At 39.6% G+C, this 22,664-nt stretch overlaps 1 protein-coding gene across 1 annotated transcript in view; it reads right to left on the bottom strand.

Moving 5' to 3' along the window:
* LOC148538901 (uromodulin-like) overlaps positions 1–16,610 on the bottom strand; it is a 64,786-nt gene extending 48,176 nt beyond the window's left edge. Inside the window, exons 1-7 of the mRNA XM_088452087.1 lie at positions 16,463–16,610; positions 14,118–14,356; positions 13,292–13,414; positions 11,356–11,533; positions 8,902–9,039; positions 5,013–5,801; positions 3,864–3,968 (exon numbers count right to left, since the gene is read on the bottom strand). Of these exons, the coding sequence (XP_088308213.1) occupies positions 3,864–3,968; positions 5,013–5,801; positions 8,902–9,039; positions 11,356–11,533; positions 13,292–13,414; positions 14,118–14,356; positions 16,463–16,577 (1,687 nt within the window). The 5' untranslated portion in view covers positions 16,578–16,610. The remainder of the gene's footprint in view (positions 1–3,863; positions 3,969–5,012; positions 5,802–8,901; positions 9,040–11,355; positions 11,534–13,291; positions 13,415–14,117; positions 14,357–16,462) is intronic.
* Positions 16,611–22,664: the final 6,054 nt, after the last annotated feature.

The following is a 22,664-nucleotide window of genomic DNA, read 5'->3' as shown; positions in this document are numbered from 1 at the left end:
GAGCACCTGTGCATATTTTCTCTTTGCACAATGTACCCAGTATTTCCCTGAGCTTCCTGTTGACCTTCCTCACCATGGTGCCCCTATATGAGAACAGCGCTAACTTCACTGATGGTGTGTGGCTGAGCGGGAACATAACGCTGGAGAGGGAGAACTTCATGATGGAGGCATGGTGACCAGAGTCTGCATGCAGGTTAAGCATAGGGATGGACATCAGAATCCAATGGTTACTGACAATCAATGTTTTTGTTCCGATGCTTTTACCATTTGATGGTGGCAGTCCGATGTTTGCTACCATCAAATGGAATTCATTTGATAGAGTTCCAATGGTTATTTGTTTTTATTTAAATTCCTGAAAGCTATGCCTTCCCTGGCTCCTTCCTGGCATCTTCGTAGGTTTGTTGGAGGCTGTTTCTCATTCTCTGTCTGCCTCAGATGTGACCCTGCTCAGTCCCTGACTCCCTGCCCTCTCTTGGCTGCTGCTATGCAACAGGGCACATTGGCTCTGAGACAGTGAGAGCCAATCAGAGATACCAATCAGAGTGCAGCCCTCGGGTCTGCAGCAACAGTCAGTCACACACACAGCACAACAGTTATTTATGTTACTTGCTTCATTTGAAGTCTCAGTTTGAGATTTTTCTCTTGATGTTTCAGCACCCTGGACAGCTCTATACAGCAGCTTGGTGAAATACTTTTTTCTGTCACTTGCTTAACTAAAATCATTACTCCCCCTTTTGTCACAGATGACACCTAAACCTTTCTCGATCACTCTCTTATAGCATAATGAAAGCGGCATTTGAATCCGTAAAGTGGTTCAAGAGATTAGCCCGAACGAACGGACAAACCCCTAAACCAGGGACTTTATTTTATACATACAGAGATCATTTGAGAAATATAGAAATTACTTTTAGTATATAAAAATAAAATCCAATTATGTTGTTTGAATGAATGCTTTAGTAAACAATTTCTAAATAATTATTACTATAATTATATTAATAGTACTAGGTTTCAATGTAAAAAAAAATATATTAAATATTCCTCAACATAATCAGTCTTCATTTTGGATATTAATAATTAACAGAGATTGGAAATTAATTTTAAAAATCTTGGTATATGAAGGGCTTCTTTTCTCTTCCTAATTATAAAATTGGAAATGTAATAGCCTGAGAGATGTAGGCATCTGCAGGATTCTGGTCAAGTGTGCTTGATTTTTCTAAGAGTCAATATTTTCAAAAGGCAAAACCAGGTTTATTACACGTCCCATTTACCCCGCAGTGTATGACTAGAAGGGGAAATCTGCTCATTTATGTTACTATTGTAACTAGTCTGATTTTACTGTTTGTACACATTTGTTTTTGTTAAATTCCTTATATTGCTGTTAATATACAGTATACAGAGAGTCAATACTAATGTTAGTATGTTAACCAGCTAGCAATGTAATTTATGGACTAATTAAATGTAAAAATGTATCTATCTTGCTACTCCCAGTATATATAAACATATAAATTTTTTACATATGTAACTTTCTTTAAATATACTTGGAATACATATAAAGAAAGATATTTAAGTAAATATGTATATTTCTTTAAAGAACAATACATAATTCATGTGTGGTGAGTTGTTTAAAATTACTCATGTGCTATGTTTAAGGCTACCTGCGTTCAGGTTTTATTCAGAGGCAAGAACCTCTTCAGGAATACATACAGTAAATGCTGGTAACATAATAAACACATTGTATAGTACACTTGCTTTGTATATTAAGATTGTGAAAATTTTTTACATATATTTTAATAGGCCAACTAATACACATTCCGTTAATTGGTAACAAGGACATTCTTTCCAGATTGGTAGAAAGGTACACAAGTCCATTTAGTATTAGAAATATCAGCTGTTTAACCTCATCGAGTGTAACCTTCCTTCCCCCACTGATGAAGTCCCTGTAATGCATTTAGAAATAGCCTGGCACATTTTTAAAGTTTATAAAGACTTGCCAGTAGAAATTTTTCTAGTAGAAATGCCTCCAATCTGGGATTAAAATCCTGGATCCTGGAGTTATATAGGCTAAATCCTGGAATCACACGGAACATGATCCCGGGATTGGCTTCCCTCCTCCTGGTGCATCTTTACACACTACCATTTGTCGCACCATGGAAACTTGCTCCTGCTCTACAGCAGATGAAGACTTTCAGCCTGAATATTGCCCTGCTGTGAACGATTGTGCTTCTATATGTGCAAATACTTCAGCTATACACCTACAACACTCCTATAACAAGTCAGTCAGTGTTCAGTAACACCCACCACTTTTCCATGATATCTCTGGAACCATGGGTCTCAATTTCAACAGTGCCTTTGTGCATACTCGGTGTAATGTATGCAATCTACAGGGTTTTAGGGGCTTTTGCACATGCACAGTAGGAAAAAAAATTCTCAACTCTGAACATTGGCATGTTAGGTCCACTGTGTATTATTTATTTGTGTGACAGTTTAGGTGATTGAGTTTTGTCTATTCAAAATATCATCCCTGTGCCCTATACAAAATTATATTGTGTGTCTTAAATCTGTGTGTCAGCTCCAAGTCCTATTCATTCATATTATATAACATTTCAGAGAATAAATTCAGGCTATCCATGCTGAGCCTGTTGGGACTTCCCTGGACCATGGCTATTCCTTCTCCCAGCAACAGTGAGGAGAGATGGCAATGACCAAGACAGCAAATGCGCCTGCAGCAGCAGGACGTTACAAAGAAGGCAGAAGCTTTCCACAGGGCTCAGCAGGTGAGTAGTCCATAGTGGGGGAAAACTGAAAATGTTGCTATGGAGCCTCCCTGGGTCTGCATGTAATACATATACTGATTGCATATAGTACATATACTGATTGCATGTAGTACATATACTGATTGCATATAGTACATATACTGATTTGTGTTCAATGTTATTAAATTAATATAATGTAAGATCCAGTGTAAATTCTCCTTATGGATATATGTACACTATGAAGAGCTCTCTATTCCTTTTTCTATACAATTATAGGAATTAAAAATGTGACCCTAAAATAAGGAGCAACCTTGTTGTGCATCAAGACCTGAAAACAAACACAATACCTGATACTAACCACTGTTTGTGGGGTTATCTCCAAACCACATTACCAGGACCCACTGATGATATAAGTAAACCTATTGCTGAGACCAAGCAGTGAACAGGCAGATGTAGCCCTAATTTACCAACCAACTGTCTGTTCCCAGGTCTAGTGGTAGGATCACAGCCTGGTTTAAGATAACAGTGAGGGTTGTTGGAGAGAGGTTTATAGACTTAGGGGGATATGTTGTCAAGCCTTGGAGAGAGATAAAATAGAGAAGTTACCCAAATCAACCAATCAACTTCTGTCATTTATCTAGCACAGTATTTGAAATGACAGTTAGAAATTGATTGGTAGCCTTGGGCAACTTCTCCACTTTATCTCTCTCCAAGGTTTGATGCATCTCCCCAATAGATAGTAACGGCTAACTTTTCATCTTTGAAATAAAATATTACAATAAAATACAAATGTCAGTTTTTGGTCAAAACATCAGAAATGATGAATGATTAATGTTGCTTTGCTACAGTATGTACAATCATATAGCTTATACAGTGCTGCCCAACTTCTGCTTTTTTACGTAGTGTTGAACAACTTAAAGATGGCTTCCACAAGCCAATCAGTTTGGGGCATTGCTGCCTATCTGGTAAACTCAGACCAAACTACTTTAAAAATCTCACCACATAAGTTTTTTATTGGTTGCTTCTGGCTTATGCATTGTAAAAAATAAACTTTAATTTTCAACATCTGTAGAATTTGTATGGGGTGTTATTATGTATTACTGTACATACCTAGAACTTCCAGTCCATCTTTGCAGTAACATCCTTCATCTCCATTCACCTTTTTGCATTCCTCATCCTCTGCACAAGAGCATGGCTCAGTCCATGAGGCCGGATCTAATTTTTAAGATAATAATTATAGGCTGTAGATATTTTCAGTATTTATATTTACATTAGATAAATGTTTTTGGAGTCCCCCAGATCATTCTTAATTTTGATTTAAAAAAAACTAAAAAACAAAACCCTATTGAGATAATTTAACTACAGTATCTATAATATAATCTGCAAATCTGTCCCATCTCCAACATGCACAGTGGCAGCCAGGGCATGCGCCTCAGGAGTCACCAGCTCCCATAACAGTGACTGAACAGACCTTAGAGGACTTTGAGTGCCATTTTCTCCATGTTTGGATAGATAGATAGATTGATAGATAGATAGATAGATAGATAGATAGATAGATAGATAGATAGATAGATAGAGAGATAGAGCTGCAAGCACTCTCGAATATTCTGGTGCATTAAGAGTAAAATTTAATTAAATATATGTGTATTGTTGTTCACAAGAGGTCACAAAGGTAGCACTTCAGCACATCTTTGGATGAGTTTGTTATTTTCACAGTTACTTACTTTATTATGTAGCTTTAAGTTGGCCATACATCAGGCATCAATCAGGGCAATTCCCCATCCTGCCAATGTCTGGGCCGGGTGATTGTCAAAATCCAATATGTAGGACAATCTCAATTCACCAATTCCAACCCAAAACTGATCAGAATTGGCGAGTCAGGGATTTTTAACATGTTTGTATTTTGCCCAAGAAATGGCCAAACATCGCAGTCTGCCGATTGGCGGATCACATTGCCTATCAGATTGGCATCGGGGAGTGTAATGTATGGCCCATATTACATGCAGTTTTATTACATGCCCCTTAGTTTGTATTTTTGACTCTGCCAATATGAGAGATCCACACAATAGTCCCTATATGTTCCTTAACTTCTGTAAATTCAAACTACATTTCTACAGTCAATTTAAGTACATCTACAGTTGCCCATGAACAACTTTTGTGTCTCCTTTTAATTATGTTTAACAACAATGATAGAGTGTGGTGATGATATGAAGGCAATTATTAATAATAAAGGATATCATAATATCGTAATCCATTTACCTGTGCACAAGGCTAGTGGGCATCTGGATATTCCATTTAATTTGTACACATGATATCCAAGTGGACAAGCTTTGACTTTGACAGTGGTTCTCCAGTTGCAGCAGTTCTTATTCCAGTGAGCACAGGCTGTAAGGGTTACAATTCCTTCATCTGGTAAAGGATGTGATCCATTTATCCACATAGGTGACCCAGTGCTGCATTTCCCTTCAGGCACACAGGTTTCTGGAATGCGAATTCCTCCTCTCCCTATAAATCTGTACCATCCAGTTTTGTTTCTGTCACAATGATTACCAAAAGTACTGAAGGTGCTTCTCCAGGGCTCATCAATAATGATATAGTTGAAGCATGGATCAGAACAGTTGACAGACTCCCTTTGTTTTATACATTCTATCCCTAGACCACAAATATTTGTAGAACATTCTTCAGAGTGACACTGGAACCCACCATCTCCAGAGTGGCCAGCTTTACATGAACAAGAATAGCTGCCGGCACTGTTACTGCACATAGCCAGGGAATGACACTCATTTAGTTCAGCATCAGAACATTCATCAATATCGACACATTTGTCTTTTATATTTTTGGTGTATCCTCTTCTGCATTCACATGTATATGAACCACGAGTGTTAACACATATCTCAGAGCAGTTATTAGACCAGGAGAAGGCACATTCATCAATGTCAGAACATGCAAATCCATCACCGATGAACCCTTCATCACAAGAACATTCTTTATTGCCAAAATATTCTTCACATGTTGCATTAGGATGACATTCAGAACAGAGTGCTGTAACTGATTGCATGTTGAAAACATTAGTATCAGGAACTTCTCAAATGTATAGAAATTTAAAACATAGACCAAAAAGATATCATTATATTGTTTTATTACTATGATGCTAAGTCCTATGATTTTACAAAGAAATAAATCACCATCAGGAAAAGCCCTGAACACCTTATTGGTATAATAACTAAGCGGGTGGATTTTTAAAGCTGATTGTCAAACCGTAGAGTTTAATAGGATAATAATATTAACTGCATAACACTTCTGGTTTTGCATTTTAATGCCTTTTTAAATCCCATATCGAGAACCAGTGAAAAACAGCAGCTATTTAATGTAAATACATCCTCTTATTGTCAGCAAGGTACTGTGTGTTGCTAAAAGCATCTTGAAATATGTATGTACTGTGTAACAGAAAATCTGATCAACAGGTATAGTGATATGTTGTTTAATAATGTGTATATATCATGCACAACATAAAGTTAGTACTGTGCATCATTGGTTCAGCCTAAAAGCCAAACACTACCCATAATATAACCTAAAATTGCAACAGGAAGGGCTTGTCAAATATTCTGTTGTATAACCAACCCAATTGCACATTATGGGATCTCCTTCATTACATTAATAATAAACAACAGCCTCTGGGTTGCGCAATGATGTACTGTACTTTGAGAAAAGAAGATATAAGCATAAGGGATTGCGGGGTCTATTTATTTTTAAACTATTTATTGAACACTTCAATAACGATCAGTAGCAGTATTACATAAACAACACACACACACACACACACACGGAGAGACAGTAAGGAAAGATACCAATAAAAGAAGGTGATTATGAAAACCAACATAAAACAAGAGGCAGCAACCAAACAGGTTGCATTACAGGGTATAGAACAATAACCTACAGTATGTAATTGCAAAAAATAAAAGCAATAGCATTTTTTTTACTAATATGAGTATTGTATAAAGCTATGCATAAGGAAAACAGAAAACAAAGGAAAGGAGGGAGGGAAGGAAACATAAAAAAGGGAATTTGACTGAATTGACTGCATTGGATACTTGCATTATTCATTTATCTGTGGCTTTCAGCACTGAACAGAAGGGCCTATGAAGCAAAAGCACTAAAGGGTCCATAGGTATAGTGAAGGTAGTAATCTGTTCTAGTAGCGTTAAGTCAATGTCCCAAATTATTTGGACTACAAGACACTCCCACTAAATGTGAAATAATGTGCCTACAGCACCACAGTTTCTCCAACACTGATTTGAAGAGAGAGGGCAAATATGATGAATCTTAGTAGGGGTCATATATCACCTTGTATAAATGTTAAAGTAGCTCTCACAGAGACCCAGACTGATGGAGGCCTTTGCAACTCTGCTTTTAATACAGGTAATTCCTCACTGTCTATTGATACCCTCAGGTCATGTTCCCAAGCATCCTTATGTGACTCCCATCCAGGGTGTTCAGGAGCCAGAATGGAATGATATAGCACCTGAAAGCCCACAGAATTAATGCATTAATGCTCAAAAGGGGTTGGGGTCCATAGCATGCTTGCGCGAGATTGGGAATGGACAAAACTGTTAATCTGTAGGTAATGATAATGAAGGGAAAGAGGAATATGGTATCTTAGCTGCATGGCTGCAAAAGTAAAAGGGGCAAACTTTCCAGATATATGCATAAATCTATCAGTATTGTAAAGTGTCCAGAACAAGGCCATGGTGAGGTATGTGAAGAGCAAAAACATTTATATGTCTCATTCCAAAGAGAGAGGGCAAATTGAATTGAAGGGTGTGCATAGCCCAAAGCTGGTCTGTAAATGCTAGGCAACCAGAGGAGGTAGCTAGTGGCCCCTATTCACAAATAGATGGATGTACACAGCCACACTAAAGCAGCTTTGCAAATTTCTCCATCTCACATGCAATGCAGAAGGAGGTGTCAGGCTTCTCCTTGCTGAATTTGTGATCTCAGCACTGTAACCAACATCGCAGGCTGGGATCACCATTGCAACCATCGCGACCTTCAGTCCGGCTGCAGGAGCTGAACCCTGGTCATACAAGAGGCCAGTAATCTGCATCTGCTGATACAGAACCTGGCCTCATCTTTCCCGGAAAATGGAAGTGACACATCTCCATTTCTGGGAAAGGTGACCAGACATGCTCTCGCTCTGCCCCCCAAACTTCTCAGCATGTCAATCATACTGCGGTCTTGGGGACTCTGCGAGCAAGATCTCAGTTCCCATTCTGCACATGCGCAGAATGGGTCCTGCATAGATGCAGACCCCTAAACATTGGAGGTGTGCATTCATCCTTTGATGAATGTACATCTCTGAATCAGGCCCTAAGTCCCATGTCAGGGGTGAGTGCATTTTTAATATTTACCCTCTTCTTTGTACCAGGATTTGAATGCCAAAATATAAGTTGAGCAGTATAATAATAATTTTGCATTAGCAGAATACCAAACCTTCACAGATTAAATATTTTGGCAGAACTGGCTTGCTAAAGCCTGGGCACTTTACTGTCCTAGACAATCTTTCTAATAAAAGACTGCAAAGTGGTAGAGGGTGCATGGACAGTATTCCAATATTTAAATGCTCTCTGAAAACCCACCTTTTTATTAGAGACTACTACCACCAACTCTACCCACATCGGTTCACCATAGCTACCTGTACTTTCCCAATCACTGCTCTGAGCCATATCCTCTCCTCTTGGTTCTACCCTTTTCCAACTAGAATGTAAACTCTCCTGGGCACTCCCTAATCTTTGTTTGCTGACAGACACATAAAACACTGATTCTCCCTACAAATCAATAACAATATTTATTAATTTGTTTCATTGATCTATCCAAAATCTGCCCTTTCCTGTAAACCTAAATAGAAAATTTGGACTTTAAGCAATGCAGGCTTCACATACACATCTAGTAGCAGGCAGTTAGGTGATTAGTTTTGGGGCTGAAGGAGGAGGGGTAACAACAAGCAGTACTGTAACAGTATTTAGTTATACATGGTCACTTACATGATGTGTTCTTTGCTAAAAAAAGAAAAAAAGAAAGAAAAAGATATATTAGTAAGATTCATGTTAACTTGTTATTATCTTTGCACAACAAAATTGTTGTAATGAACCTTTAAATCCTTCCACACGTATGGAATGCAGCCCTTCTCCTCTGACGTGAATTATCCAAGTTCCCAGCATAGGATTCCTAACAATGTATGCAGAACCCCAGTTTTCAGATACAATTGCTGTAGGTTCAAATTCAGATCCTAAATAACAGATACTACAGTTAGAATTAATGACAACTGGGCTCTGTGTTTATAATATAGCCAGCCTAAAAATGTATCCTGGACTTAGGCACTAGACATGAAGGGAGTCCCTGACCCCATCAAAGCTCTTAGTGGCTGTTATGTACAAGTAAAACAGTGCAGCTCCTCACCAGTCTCGTCTCCCCACTCACAGGCATGACCTCAATGTTCAATGTGAACAGACAGCTGAAAGAAGGGGTGCGCATCCCCCTTCTCACCCCATGACTTTCACTTCTTCTGCACGTGAGCTCCCCACACCCACCCATCATCTCTACCTCTTCACATTGCATGGGCTTCTCTGAGTGTGGACCATCAATGTTTAATGGAGCATGCACCATGTAAAGGTCATCACAGCGGGAATGCACATGCCTCCACCAGAGATGATCCCCCAAGTTCTGCTCTACACCCTACCACTAGCAACATATACACAGTAGGGTCAAGTTTAGGCTCCTACATTGTATACCAAGGGTGGGAAGTAAATGCACTGCACTGCACTGCCATTCACTGTCTTTAGTTGAAAGGTATCAGACCTTCTAAAGTGGATGATGACAAGTGGATGCGTTGCCAATATCAAACAATCATTTTCCAGCTAGCATTTATTAAACACATTGTATAAAATTATAGGTAGAAGCTAATCAGTTGTTTAGGCGAATTTCTCAGCTTGTTTATGCTACTCTTTAGACGGTATGATACCTTTCCTCCCAGGTGTGCTGAGCTCCCCCCATCAAAGCACAGCAAACTATGCACCAATGCTGTGATATGAAGGAGAAGAGAGGGGGAGGAGAAGAAGGTTAGAGGACAATCAAGGAGGAGGACTAAAAATACCAAGATAGAGAACAAAAGGAGGAAGAGGATAGACATCAATACAAGAGGGAAAAGGAGGATGATAAAGATGGTTGAAAGGAATAAGAAGGAGGATTAAGAAGGGTTAAAGAGGGAATAGAAGGAGGTTAGAGAAGAATAAATTAATTCAGAAGACATCTCTTACTTGAGATATATTGAGTGGAGAAAAATTAGGGAGACATGGGATTAGGATGTGGAGTGAGAAAAATGTGAGAAAGTGGGGGAGAGAGAGAGACAGGAGGAAGTGGAGGAGAGAGATGGGAGAAAGAGGAGGAGGGAGAAATGGAAAGATAAGAGGAGAGAGATGGGAGGAAAAGGGAGAGATGGGAGTAAGAGTGGTAGAGATGGGAGGAAGCAGGGAAGAGAAAGAAGGAAGAAGTGGTGGAGGGAGAGATTGGAGAAATAGGGGTAGAGAGAGAGAAAGATGAATGGAAGAAAGGGAGATGGGAAGATGAGGGGGGGAGATGTGAGTGGATAGGGAGATGAGAGGGAGAGGGGAAGATAGAGGAGAGAGAAGAAAACCTGCAAAGAGAGAGCAGGGAATAGCTAGTGACCTGGCAATTGACATGTCCAAAATGCTAGTATTCTGAAATTCATAACATGGCATACATTGTTATACAAACACACTCATATACAGTACACACACACTTAGCTACTGCTAGCAATTTCTGAGTTGTACTTAAGTCTGATTATGTGATATCTGATAGACATTTTTAAATGATTGACTTGCCCTCAGTGAATAAGAAACATATTCTAGGTTCAAACATACATATTTTTGAATACATAATATCTGTCACCCTTACAGGCCTATTTATTGACCCCCTTACCCAAATATTGAAGTCTGCAAGAAAGAAGCTGCCAAAGCTCTTTCAATTAGCAGTGTCTTAAAATTATTTCAACATTCTCCTATTGTAGCAATTCTATCCAAGAGACACCATAATTAGGCTACAAATTTGTCTGATTATCCATTAGGGCCTATTGGTCATTTAGGGGAACAAATACAGTATGCCACATATGATCTTAATCAGGCACTGATCCAATCAAAGATATCCAGAAAGAACCTTTCTGCCTGCGAGAAGGGTGGTATTATGCTTGCATAAAAAGAAACTGAAACCAAAGTGGGCAGGGTTCAGATTCTTTTCCGTCTTGATCAAAATTGGCATTATCAAGTCACACCGAGTACTTCTTTTCATACCACCTAATCTCCTGGAAGTTAGGTAAGAAATGTAGGTAAATATGTCAATAGAACTAGAAAAAGGTTAAGTACCTGCATAATGAATATTGTTGTCAGATTTAATTGGAGGTACACTTTTACTGTAGAACTTCTCAATATGATTTTAAGCGTATGACAAAAAAAGTTATATTTACAGTAATGCTACCTTTTTACATAGGACAAAATGAAGTACTGATGGCAATCATACCTTATGCACTTACCACTTGGTCCAGCCACATGTACAGAATGAGTTACACCATCAGTGGTCACTATTAATGCAGTAAAGTTATCTGCAACTGAGAAGCTGTCATAATTATCTCCAGCATTATGGTCAGCAGAGAACAGTCGTGCTGAGCTGTTAACAGGTCTTGACAGAATGAAGTCCAAATAGTAGAACACCTGTAAATTGTGTACAATAGCAAATTATCTGTGCTGCGCTGTGCTGCCAAAAGGCAAATCAGAATTACTTTACATAACCTGGATGTTATTCTATTCATGACTTACTTGGTTTTAGGTTGCACATTGAAAGCAAACTGTGGTAATTGAACCATAATAGATTAACAGGTAAATATACTTTATTAATTACATGCCCACAGTGATCTGAACCAACATTCATGAGGATAATACACCCTATCAATGACATCACTGAGACAAGATGCTTTTTCCGTCAAGGTGTTGACACAGATATCTATGATATTTCCATTATTTTCTATTGAAGGGAGCTTTCTTGGGGGGCTCATAGGTTTGTGGAGCAAGGTGGTGGTGTTTCGGCAGGAGCTGAAGCTTGCACAGACAAAAGGGAGGAGTTGGGTGGAGTAAGGTCATTTCTTGAAAAGTACACGTGTCCAGCAACATTGTTGCTGCGTATGCAGCATATCGCGCCACACTTGTGCATGGCTTGTGCGCCTGCATGCAGATATGCGCACCGCATTCACACACTTCATAGGTTTGCATGGTGAGGTTGCAGTGCATGCCATAGCGTACCATAGCATATGCTGCTGCTGGTTATCGCATGGCACTATGCGTGCGCACATTTGTAGCTCTATCGGCAAAGATGTAGATGTAGGTAAATGGGCGGGGAAGGTAAACTTTAGGGGTGATTCTAGCTATATGGAAGAATGCTTAACTGTTCCACTCCACAATTATGATGTCAATTACAATATCTTGACATCTTCACTAGCTTAGAGCTGATCTTCTAAGAGTCTCATTCAATAATTTCAAGCTGACCTGTTCTAGTTCTCTATGTTGCACTTTGGCAGCAAAAAAAGGTCCACTATGAGAACTGTAATACACAGCTTCATATAAATACAGTACAAAATAACCACATGTAATAACCAAATAGTCTATTTTTATGCAGCAATAAAGGTGTAGAAATTAGAACTTGGATATAAGTTTATACTTTTGCTACGCGTACCTTTGTACATTAGTACACCTTCACACATGTTGAGGAGAAATGCTAGTTTGCAGGGATGTTTTCTGAGAAAAGGTGCACACTTTGGGAGTCATTCAGACCCGGTCGCAAGCACCGATGTGCTCTCAACCGGGTCGATGGGTAGCCCAGCGCAAGCGCAGCAGCCGCACTGCGCAAGCTCCGGAGCAAGTGAGAAACTCTCTCGCTCCAGAGCTCGCTACAAAAGGGGCGGCTGTCAATGTTGATTGACAGCTCACCCCTTTTAGTAGGCGGGCCGGGGGGTGGTTTCCAAAACGGAAGGCGTTCCTTAAGGAATGCCTACCATTTTGTGGGCGGCCGCACTGACATAATCAGTGATGTCAGTAGGGGGGTTCCTGCTCCATAATAGCAGAAAGCTCTCTGGGGCTTGCGAGTGCCCAGACCCAATGTTAGGGTCTGGTCGCAAGCCCCGATGGTCGCGATGGTGATCACCATCACGACCATCACCCTGGTCGCTAGCTAAGCTGTGGGTGGTAACCCACAGCTTAACTAACGAAAGGAGGCCGCACTTCAAATATAAAGCACCCGCCCTCATTCAGAGAGAGTGATCGCTTCTTGAATGAGGTCCTTATTGTGCTGGGCAAACCAGACACATAAATATGGACAAAATGAAGGCACTTTGCTGAGTGCATCAGATGCTTTTTGAAGATATTTATGATGGCCCTCTGTTATATGCATAAAACGTATGTGCTATGCACAGAACTTACTTTGTTCAGCTCGGAAAGTCTCACTCTAAAGACATGTCCAAAACTCGATGAGGCTATGTCTCTGTAAATTAGGTATTTTGGGTCCGTATTGCCAGAACATTGGCCAGTGATCAAAAAAAATATCTATAAAAATAATTCAGCACATTAAATAAATAAAGCACAAACCTAAAATAACTATACTCTATATACATATGTAATATTTTTAGACAAACATGCTCAAAAAATTAATTTTTTTTTTGTTTTCTACTAGAAATTCACCCCTGGCCTGTACTCCCCAACCTGTAGATCTACAGATTCCCAGATGACCCACTTCTGTAAATAATGAAAAGCTCAATAGAATTTCTGAATTTCTGTGTTTCTACTATAGGTAGTAGGTTTATATAAATGGGGGGATGAGTGTCAGCACCAATCACAGACCAAAGCAGCCAGGAATGTAGCAATTATGTTGTCTGACATGAGTGAAACTCAGCATAGAAGAGTCTATTAGGGTATTATATATGGCAGCAAAAAATTCTCAGATATCATATCACTAGCATTGAAAGCCTGAATCTCCCTCTCCGATGAACCTCAGAGCCCTGTAAATCTAGTAGGATACTGTTATAATTTTTAACAAACACAATTGAAAAATATGATAAGATAAAGGTCTGTGATAGCTTTTCATAAAATATGGTCAGTTAATCTCAATTGCACTAATGGCTAACTAGTGAGGGGCATTACAAATTTGTCACAAAATGGTCATCCTCTTTAATACATATACAATTAGTACTTCAGGAAGTTTGCATTAAATAAATCATTTGAGAAAATGTTAGCAGGTCCAATTACCTACTTTTGATTGTTTTGTAGCAATGAGCATATTTAGATGATCTGTCGAATTTTTATCGTTATAATCTTTTGCAGATGCATCAGTTAAGACCAGAATTATTGAGTTAGGAGGAGAACTCTCCAATGCAACTATAATCCCCTTAATGACCATCTCTGGGCAATCGCCACCACCACGCACAGTAATGTTATTGAAGAAACTGTCAAATATTGTTTTGGAATTTGTTGTTTGCACAGGTCCAATTTCTGAAAAATAAAGAATTTGTCAATATTTTGTTAGAACTTTTCTAAAGTAATCAAGCGATACATTTTTGTTAAGGAATTATATTTTTTTCACCAAAATCAATATAGGGATTTTCCAAATACATAATTAATAAATATAAACTGAACAATATATTTCTGTAAATCTAAAGCATTGATTACATATATTCCTAGAAACTGAATTTGATGCTCTTATTCTTTAAGACTCATATATATATATATTTTTTTTTTTATTTTTATATATATATATATATATATATATATATATATATTAGGGATGTGCGCCGGACCATTTTTGCCGGATTTGGATTTGGTTCTAATTCGTCGTCCGGCTTTGGATTTGGATTTGCCAAACTGCGGTGACTGGCTTTGGATTTGGATTTGGATTTGGATTTTTTTACAAAAATTGACAAAAAAAGCTAAAATCACATAAATTGGTCTTTTTTTTCTTCCTAGAGTATTATTAACCTCAATAACATTAATTTCCAGTCAATTTAGACCATATCACAGCTTATAATATTGTTTTCAACATTATTGGCCAAAGGTTGCAGTGAGCTGACTGGTTACTAAGTGACAAAGCAGCGGCACAATGACACCACAGTATAAAGCACATCTATGACACATTGCCACACAGCAGTGGCAGAAATGAAAAGTAGAGCACCCACCCAGTGGGTACGGCCAGCAGAGTCACAGTACTTGTTTACATAGTGGGCTACGGCCCAAGGAGTCACAGTGCACAATCTTATTCACATTACACCGCACATAGGGCCTGATTCACATTACAACATAAAGTAGTGTCTCTTATTTATGTTACGACACACAGTAGTGCCCCTTTTACACAATGCCCACAGTAGTGCCCCTTTTACACAATGCCCACAGTAGTGCCCCTTTTACACAATGCCCACAGTAGCTGTGTCCCTTACACAATGCCCCCTGCAGTGGTGCCCGCTATGCAGTCCCCTTAGCAGTAGGGTCCCCTATGCAGTGCCCCCAGTAGAATGCCCCCCAGTAGTATGCCCCCCATTAGCAGGCCCCCCAGTAGTATGCCCCCCATTAGCATGCCACCCAGTAGTATGCCCCCCATTAGCTGGCCCCCCCAGTAGTATGCCCCCCATTAACATGCCACCCAGTAGTATGCCCCCCATTAGTAGGCCCCCCGCCAGTAGTAGGCTGCCCCAGTATTAGCCCCCCGTAATATGACCCCCCCTGTAGTAGTAAGCCCCCCCCAGTAGTATGCCCCCTCCAGTAGTACTAAGCCCCCCCAGTAGTATGCCCCCCCAGTATGGTCCCTGAGTAGTATGGCCCCCCCAGTAGCAGACCCCCCCAGTAGCAGACCACCCCCCAGTAGTAAGCCCCCCCCAGTAGTATAGCCCCTCAGTAGTATGGACCCCCAGTAGCAGACCCCCCCTAGTAGCAGACCCCCCCAGTAGTATAGCCCCCTCCAGTAGTATAGCCACCCCCAGTAGCAGACCCCCCCAGTAGTATAGCCCCCCAGTAGCAGGCCCCCCCAGTATTATGGACCCCCAGTTGCAGACCCCCCCAGTAGCTCCCCCAGCCCTTGCACAAGTAAAAAAAAAAAAACTTACCTGTATCCCCGCTCTCGCGCCGTCCGCTCTGTCACACGCTGAGGAGGGAGCTGGAAGACGGAGCTCATGTGTGAGCTCCAGCCGGCTCCCTCCGTGCAGCAGCCAATGAGAGTCTGTGTGACTCTCATTGGCTGCTGTAACAAACACACAGCTGCCGCTGGCGGCTGTGTGTTTGTATCTGTGTAGGGCAGAGCGCTCTGCCCTACACAATAGGAGCCCTGATGTCGGATTCTCTAGTGAGAATCCGACATCAGGCGGCCGCCGTTCGGCCCCGAACGGGGATCCGAGTCAGGCGGGGAACACCCGAACAGGGTTCGGGTGGACTCGGATCCCCAATGTTCGGAGCGGTTCGGATTCCACAGAATCCGAACCGCTCATCTCTAATATATGTATACATATTGTGAAATATATTTTTTAATCAATGATTATTGTAATCTAAGCGCATAAACTAAATCCATTGCACAACCTAAATCAATTTGGCAGAAAGAAAAGTGTACTTTCATACTTGGATCATTGTACTCCACCATTGTATATTGTCGTACTCCACAAGGAAACTTTGCTGATACTTGATCGAGAAGCCAGCCATTAACCAACTTAAGCTGTTGAAGATCATCCTTCATTGAACCAGTTGTGTCAACCAGGTAAGTCAGAGAGGAGGACTCTGTGATATGAAGATACACTATATGACATTTATATAAAATAAATACCGCCACTGACGTACATGGAGCTAGACACATGTTATGATATTAGCCTTTGTGTTTTGCTTCTTTTTTAGCATTCATTATTATTATTCATTATTAGATATGGCTCAAGTAGAACATAAAGGGGATTGCATTAAAGATAGTCATTAAGGGCAGTAGCAATCTGTATTCAGTTATATGTAATTGTTTAAATACAATTTAAATTAATTATTGTCTTGCACATCTGGAAAGATATTTAATTTTAATTGAAATCTACTAAATAGTTAAACATTGCAGTTAGGCCTCAGAATGTATAGCATTCCAATGATACTAAACTGCAATATAAATATAATTTTATATTTAGTAATATATTTATTTAACTTTTTGCCTTGTGTTATAATTCTTTGGCAGTAGAGAATCATGGTAAATTGTGCTTATTTAGAAGCAGGAATCAATAAAGCAAATTATTGCAAAATTATTAAAAATAAGTTAATTTTCCAAACTGTTTTGCACATAGTTTTGCATTTCCACTTGCCTGTTGACAAACACAGGGCCTGATTCACTACGGATCACAATATAGCATACGCACACAGTTCTGTGCAATAGTATGCTAAACCATAGCGATGCTGCCGCAGCACTTCTTTGCTTTACATGCATATCCGTAATGGTTAGCAATCCTGTAAAAATATCAGTACAATCGAGTAACATCAGACCCATATGCACAGTTAAGGCAGGTCAGACCTCACTCAGGAATTGCTTCAGCGCACGCTATGAGGCCTCATGCTGCGTATGTTATCACAGTGGATAATTTATGCATGCCCATGCAACGGCGATGAAATGCACTGGCATGCCTATGTTCAGCCGACCACCCTCTGTCAATCCTGTCAATCACTCTGCGATGGGTCTGCGTAGTCACTGTGATCCCAGTCCCGATCGCAATGACTTTTTTGTGCACTGCGATGCATACACATGCACAGAACGCAACAATCAGCTAATTGCATGTGTATAAGCAACTGCTATCCTTGCTGAATCAGGCCCACAGTGAACAGCAAAGTTAAAGTAGATCTTGAAGATTGTATTGCCAGAATTCGTCACCCATGTTCTGTTGCAAAATTCAATTTCAGTTAAATTAGTGCCATATTGAAAAATCCTGGGCTTTAGGTTGTCTTTCAATTTAGAAACACATGAATGTATGACCCAAAGTGGGGCAATTATTATGTATAGTAGTGTACGACCACTTGAGCAGAAACTGAGTCCTTTCCATTTAATTATTACTATAGGTAGAATTTATACCTCTTTTGCTAATCCATTGAATTGTTATGGGGGTTTATGTGTTTTGTTTTTTCTTGTCTAGATTAACCCTTCCCTTACATGCACCAGTGGTGAACCAATAAATTGATTATGAGCAGCATAATGTAGCAAAATTCAATTTGCCTAAATTGTTATCACAAGTTTGCCTTTCTTTAAATATTACAAATAACATTACCATTACTTTCCACCAGGCAACACTTCCTAAATGAATCATGTGACACACATAGGTATTATTGTCAGTCACAAACATTGCTGAAATGGACAAAATCAGGCAAACATCAAAAGCACTTCTAATCTTTGACACTGAACTAGTTAAATGTGTATCCCACCAATAGGATTAGCCTTACTTTAACCCTTTCTCTGTTTTTAAATTATTCCATTATCCAGTACTGTTGTGGGGTCTCCATATTCTCCAGTCAGTGAGTTTGGTTTATTGACATCGCAATGAGTATACGATGATGCTACTGAAAGAAGACTAGATAGCATGTTCATGAGGTCATCAAGACTAAACTAAAACACATACATTTTCCTATTAAGATAAACAGTATAGCAGTAGTTTGTTGGAGCCTTTATCTCATGCTGCTCACAGAATGCTTGACAAGAAATATATGTGCACTTATGTACCTGTATTTGAAGCACACTTGTTTTTTCCTGGTAGAAGTGTATCTGTTGGCAGAACAAAAAATTATTTTAGATCATATAAGAGAGCGAAATGTAGCTGCTTTGCATCTTTGTACTACAGTATCACCTCTCCCACCAAACAAACCCTATTTAAGTCACTAATATCTACCCAGTCTACCAACACTCATTTTTTATTTGCCATCTTCAACTCGCTTCTCTGCCCACCATCACCCCCTTCATCTTTATATACTATTTTTACATTTGCTACCTAAATCAATAGCAAAAGATTCAAAACCCAACACACAGCACCCATTTTCTCTTCCACTACCCTAGCAGTTCTTCCTTTTCCATTACTGCTGATATATCTTGACACTCCTCTCTTCATTTCCTCCTTAACCTAATCACATGACTCCATTTCCGCCAAACATTTTGGGGTCTATTCATTATCACTTACTTTCGTCAAAAGTAGCTGCAAATGAACATAATCACCTGCTTTTGAAATTAAATTTTGGGGCCATTCATTAAAAAAGGTAATATCACAGATATCTCCTGCTTACCTTTCTCTTTAGGTGTGGCCCACTGTCCCCATCAGAGATGTGTGCCAACCCCCATGTTTTTGTTTTGGATCGGTATCTCCTTGTGTTTTGGATCTGGATTTGGTTTTGCAAAAGCCACCCTTTGCATGTTTTGGTTTTGGATCTGGATTTTTTTTTTTAAATATATACAATCTGCTAAAATCACATAATTTGTTTTGTTGTTTTGTTCCTACAGTAATATTAACCTCAATAACATTAATTTACACTCATTTCCAGTCAATTTTGACCACCTCACAGCTCACAATATTGTTTTCATTCAGTTTAGGCCCAAAATTTGCACCAAGCTAGCTGACTGACTAAGTTAAGCGGCAGCAATGGGTGGCACAAACACGTGGCAGTTCAACTTCCAACATGGTACATCAGGAAACAAATGTTTTTATTATTCAAGAGGCCTGAGGGAGTTGGAGTGTGTATGTAGTTGAAGGCAGGGACAGGTAGGGTTATTGGTAGTGAGTTTAATTTAATTTTTTGATTCTGAAGTAAATTTATGAGGGAGAAAGAGAGGGGTGGAGGGGAGGCATTTACAAAAAATATTTTACTCATTCAGATCAGTCTTAGCCCCAGAAGACTTCTTGAGCATCATGCCTGCTGCTGCTGGTAGTGGATTTTCATTCCAGAAGTGGACCAGGAAGACTACTAGTAGTGCTTTCCAAAACAATTGACTGTTAAATAATCCTTTGCAAGATTCCACTTGAAAATCATTTCCCAACCTGTACAGGAACATAAAAAAAACATAATTAGTGGCCTCCAAAATGCCATTGTACTTACTGTCCACTTAACCACAGATATGTGGACAAGCTGAACAGAGCAAATGCAAGATTTAAGATTTAAGGTTTAAGTCTTACGTTGTGTCTTTCTTAAGAATCCATGAGTGCCAAGCCTGCTGCTGCTACTGGGAGTGGATTTTCATCCCAGAAGGGGACCAGGAAGACTACTAGTAGTGCTTTCCAAAACAACTGACTGTTAAATAGTAATTTGCAAAGATTCCACTTGAAAATCATTTCCCAACCTGTACAGGAACATTCAAAAAAATAGTTAGTGGCCTCCAAATTGCTGTTGTACCCACTGTCCACTTAACCACAGATATGTGGACAAGCCGAACAGAGCAAATGCAAGATTTAAGATTTAAGGTTTAAGTCTTACACTGTGACTTTCTTGAGAATCCTTGAGCACCATGCCTGCTGCTGCTGGGAGTGGATTCTCATCCCAGTCTCTTTCTTCCCAATGGACACAGATCTGAGATGCAAAGAGCTGTTGGTAAACAAATTGTCAGCTCAAGTGGCACGTGATGCAGCGATAGCTTCTCCTTCAGTTTCTCCAGCAAGTGCATTTTCCGAGAAAAACTAAACTTTCAAAACACCCACTGGTGATAGAGATGAGTCAACACAACCAAAGTTTAACATCTGGTTGGGTCAGAATTGCCTATAATTAATGAAACCTGTACCTTGACTCCATCCCAATGGACACAAATCTGAAGAGATACATAGAGCTGTTGGTAAGCAAATTGTCAGCTCAAGTGGCACATGATGCAGCAATGGCTTCTACTTCAGTTTCTCCTGCAAGTGCATCTGCCAAGAAAAGACTAAACTTTCAAAACACCCACTGGTGACACAGATGAGTCAACACAGCTAAGTTTTGACATCTGGTCGGGTCATAATTGCCTATAATTAATGACACCTCTACTGTGACTCCATCTGATATGGTCACCATTCAAAGAATGGTTGAGGACTATTTAAAAAATGTTAACGATAGCATTCAAAATCCAAATAGGCATGTCAGACAGTCCATTTGACTACTGGCAGAAAAAAGGTAATTTGGAGGCCCTTGCACAAACTGGCTTTGCTTTAGTTGCCCACCTTCCAGTGTGTACTTAGAAAGAGTTTTCAGCACAGCCAGGAACCTTATCAGTGATTGGCCTATGAGGCTACTTCCCAAAAATGTGGAAAAGATGATATCCATCAAAATGAACTACAAATTCTACAAGAAAGACCTTTATCATCAATTATGTGCAAAAAATACAGAGGCACCTGTAATGGTGGATTCCAGTGGCGACAAATTAATATTGTGTGAGGATGATGTATACACTGATGAGGGTGAGGAATCGGATTATGATGATGGTGACAACATCTTGCCTCTGTAATGCCAGTTAAGCATATAGAGATCATTGCCAACAATGTCAACTTCCTATTGGTAGCTTGTTTTGTGGGGGACCAAGCAAACCAATTGCTTTATGATTGAGGATATTGTTGATGAAGGTGTTGGTGGTGATGATGGTAGGTGCTTGGATCTAGCAAAGAGAAGGGAACTAGCTGATGCTGGACTGCTTGTTTTTACTATTTTAGCCAAAGTTTCTGAATTTTGCAAAATTACATAAACAGGGTGGAGGTTCCTAGATGGTTAAGGTGCCTATCTCTACTAATTTGGGCTTTACAAATGGTACAGAATAGAAATGCCTTCACAACTGTTGTCAGGATTTGGGTTAAAATAGTTCCACTGCATTTCCACTAACAGTGTCACAATATTTTTTATCAATACACTGTGTTTTCCACTTAGTGTCACAATATTTTTTACGAATACACTGCGTTTCCACTAACTGTCAATATTTTTTACGAATACACTGTGTTTTCCACTTAGAGTCACAATATTTTTTTATGAATACACTGCATTTTCACTAACTGTTACAATATTTTTTACGAATACACTGCGTTTCCATGAATAGTGTCAATATTTTTTATGAATACACTGCATTTCCACTTATAGTGTTACAATATCTTTTACAAATACACTGCATTTTCACTAACAGTGTCACAATATTTTTTACGAATACACTGCGTTTTCCACTTACAGTGTCACTATATATTTTACAAATACACTGCATTTCCACTAACAGTGTCAATATTTTTTATGAATACACTGCGTTTTTCACTTACAGTGTCAAAGTATTTTTTACAAATACACTGCGTTTCCACTAACAGTATCACAATATTTATTATACACTCCACTACCACCTACAGTGTCACAAACAATATGTGTATGAATATTACACTGTGGTCTGATAGGCAGCATCACAGTAAAAAAAATAATAATATAGTACACTGAGTTACAGCACAAAAAAATATATATTATTTTTTTTTAAATTATATTATTGTTAGCTTTTATTTGTTTATGCACTGGGCACCCTTGGATGGACAGAGCTCCCCTGGTTGGACACAGCAGCTCCTGCCCTGGATGGACAAAGAAACCCCCGGATGGACACAGCAGCCCCTGCCCAGAATGGACACTGCAACCCGTGGATGGACACAGCAGCCACTGACCTGGATGGACAAAGCAACCTCTGGATGGACACACCAACCCCTGGATGGACAGATACAGCAGCTCTTGGATGGACACAGCACATCCGTTTACTACACTCTCCACAGCCAAAGTGAAAATGGTGCCGATTGTGGGGACTTTTATATAATCCAAAACCCATGAGAATCGACAGCGGGAGGATAACGTT

The sequence above is a fragment of the Taudactylus pleione genome, unplaced genomic scaffold (assembly GCF_031769625.1).
Source record: "Taudactylus pleione unplaced genomic scaffold, aTauple2 ptg000032l, whole genome shotgun sequence".
In the NCBI taxonomy this organism is placed as follows: domain Eukaryota; kingdom Metazoa; phylum Chordata; class Amphibia; order Anura; family Myobatrachidae; genus Taudactylus; species Taudactylus pleione.
This window is presented reverse-complemented; position numbering and strand designations above follow the sequence as displayed.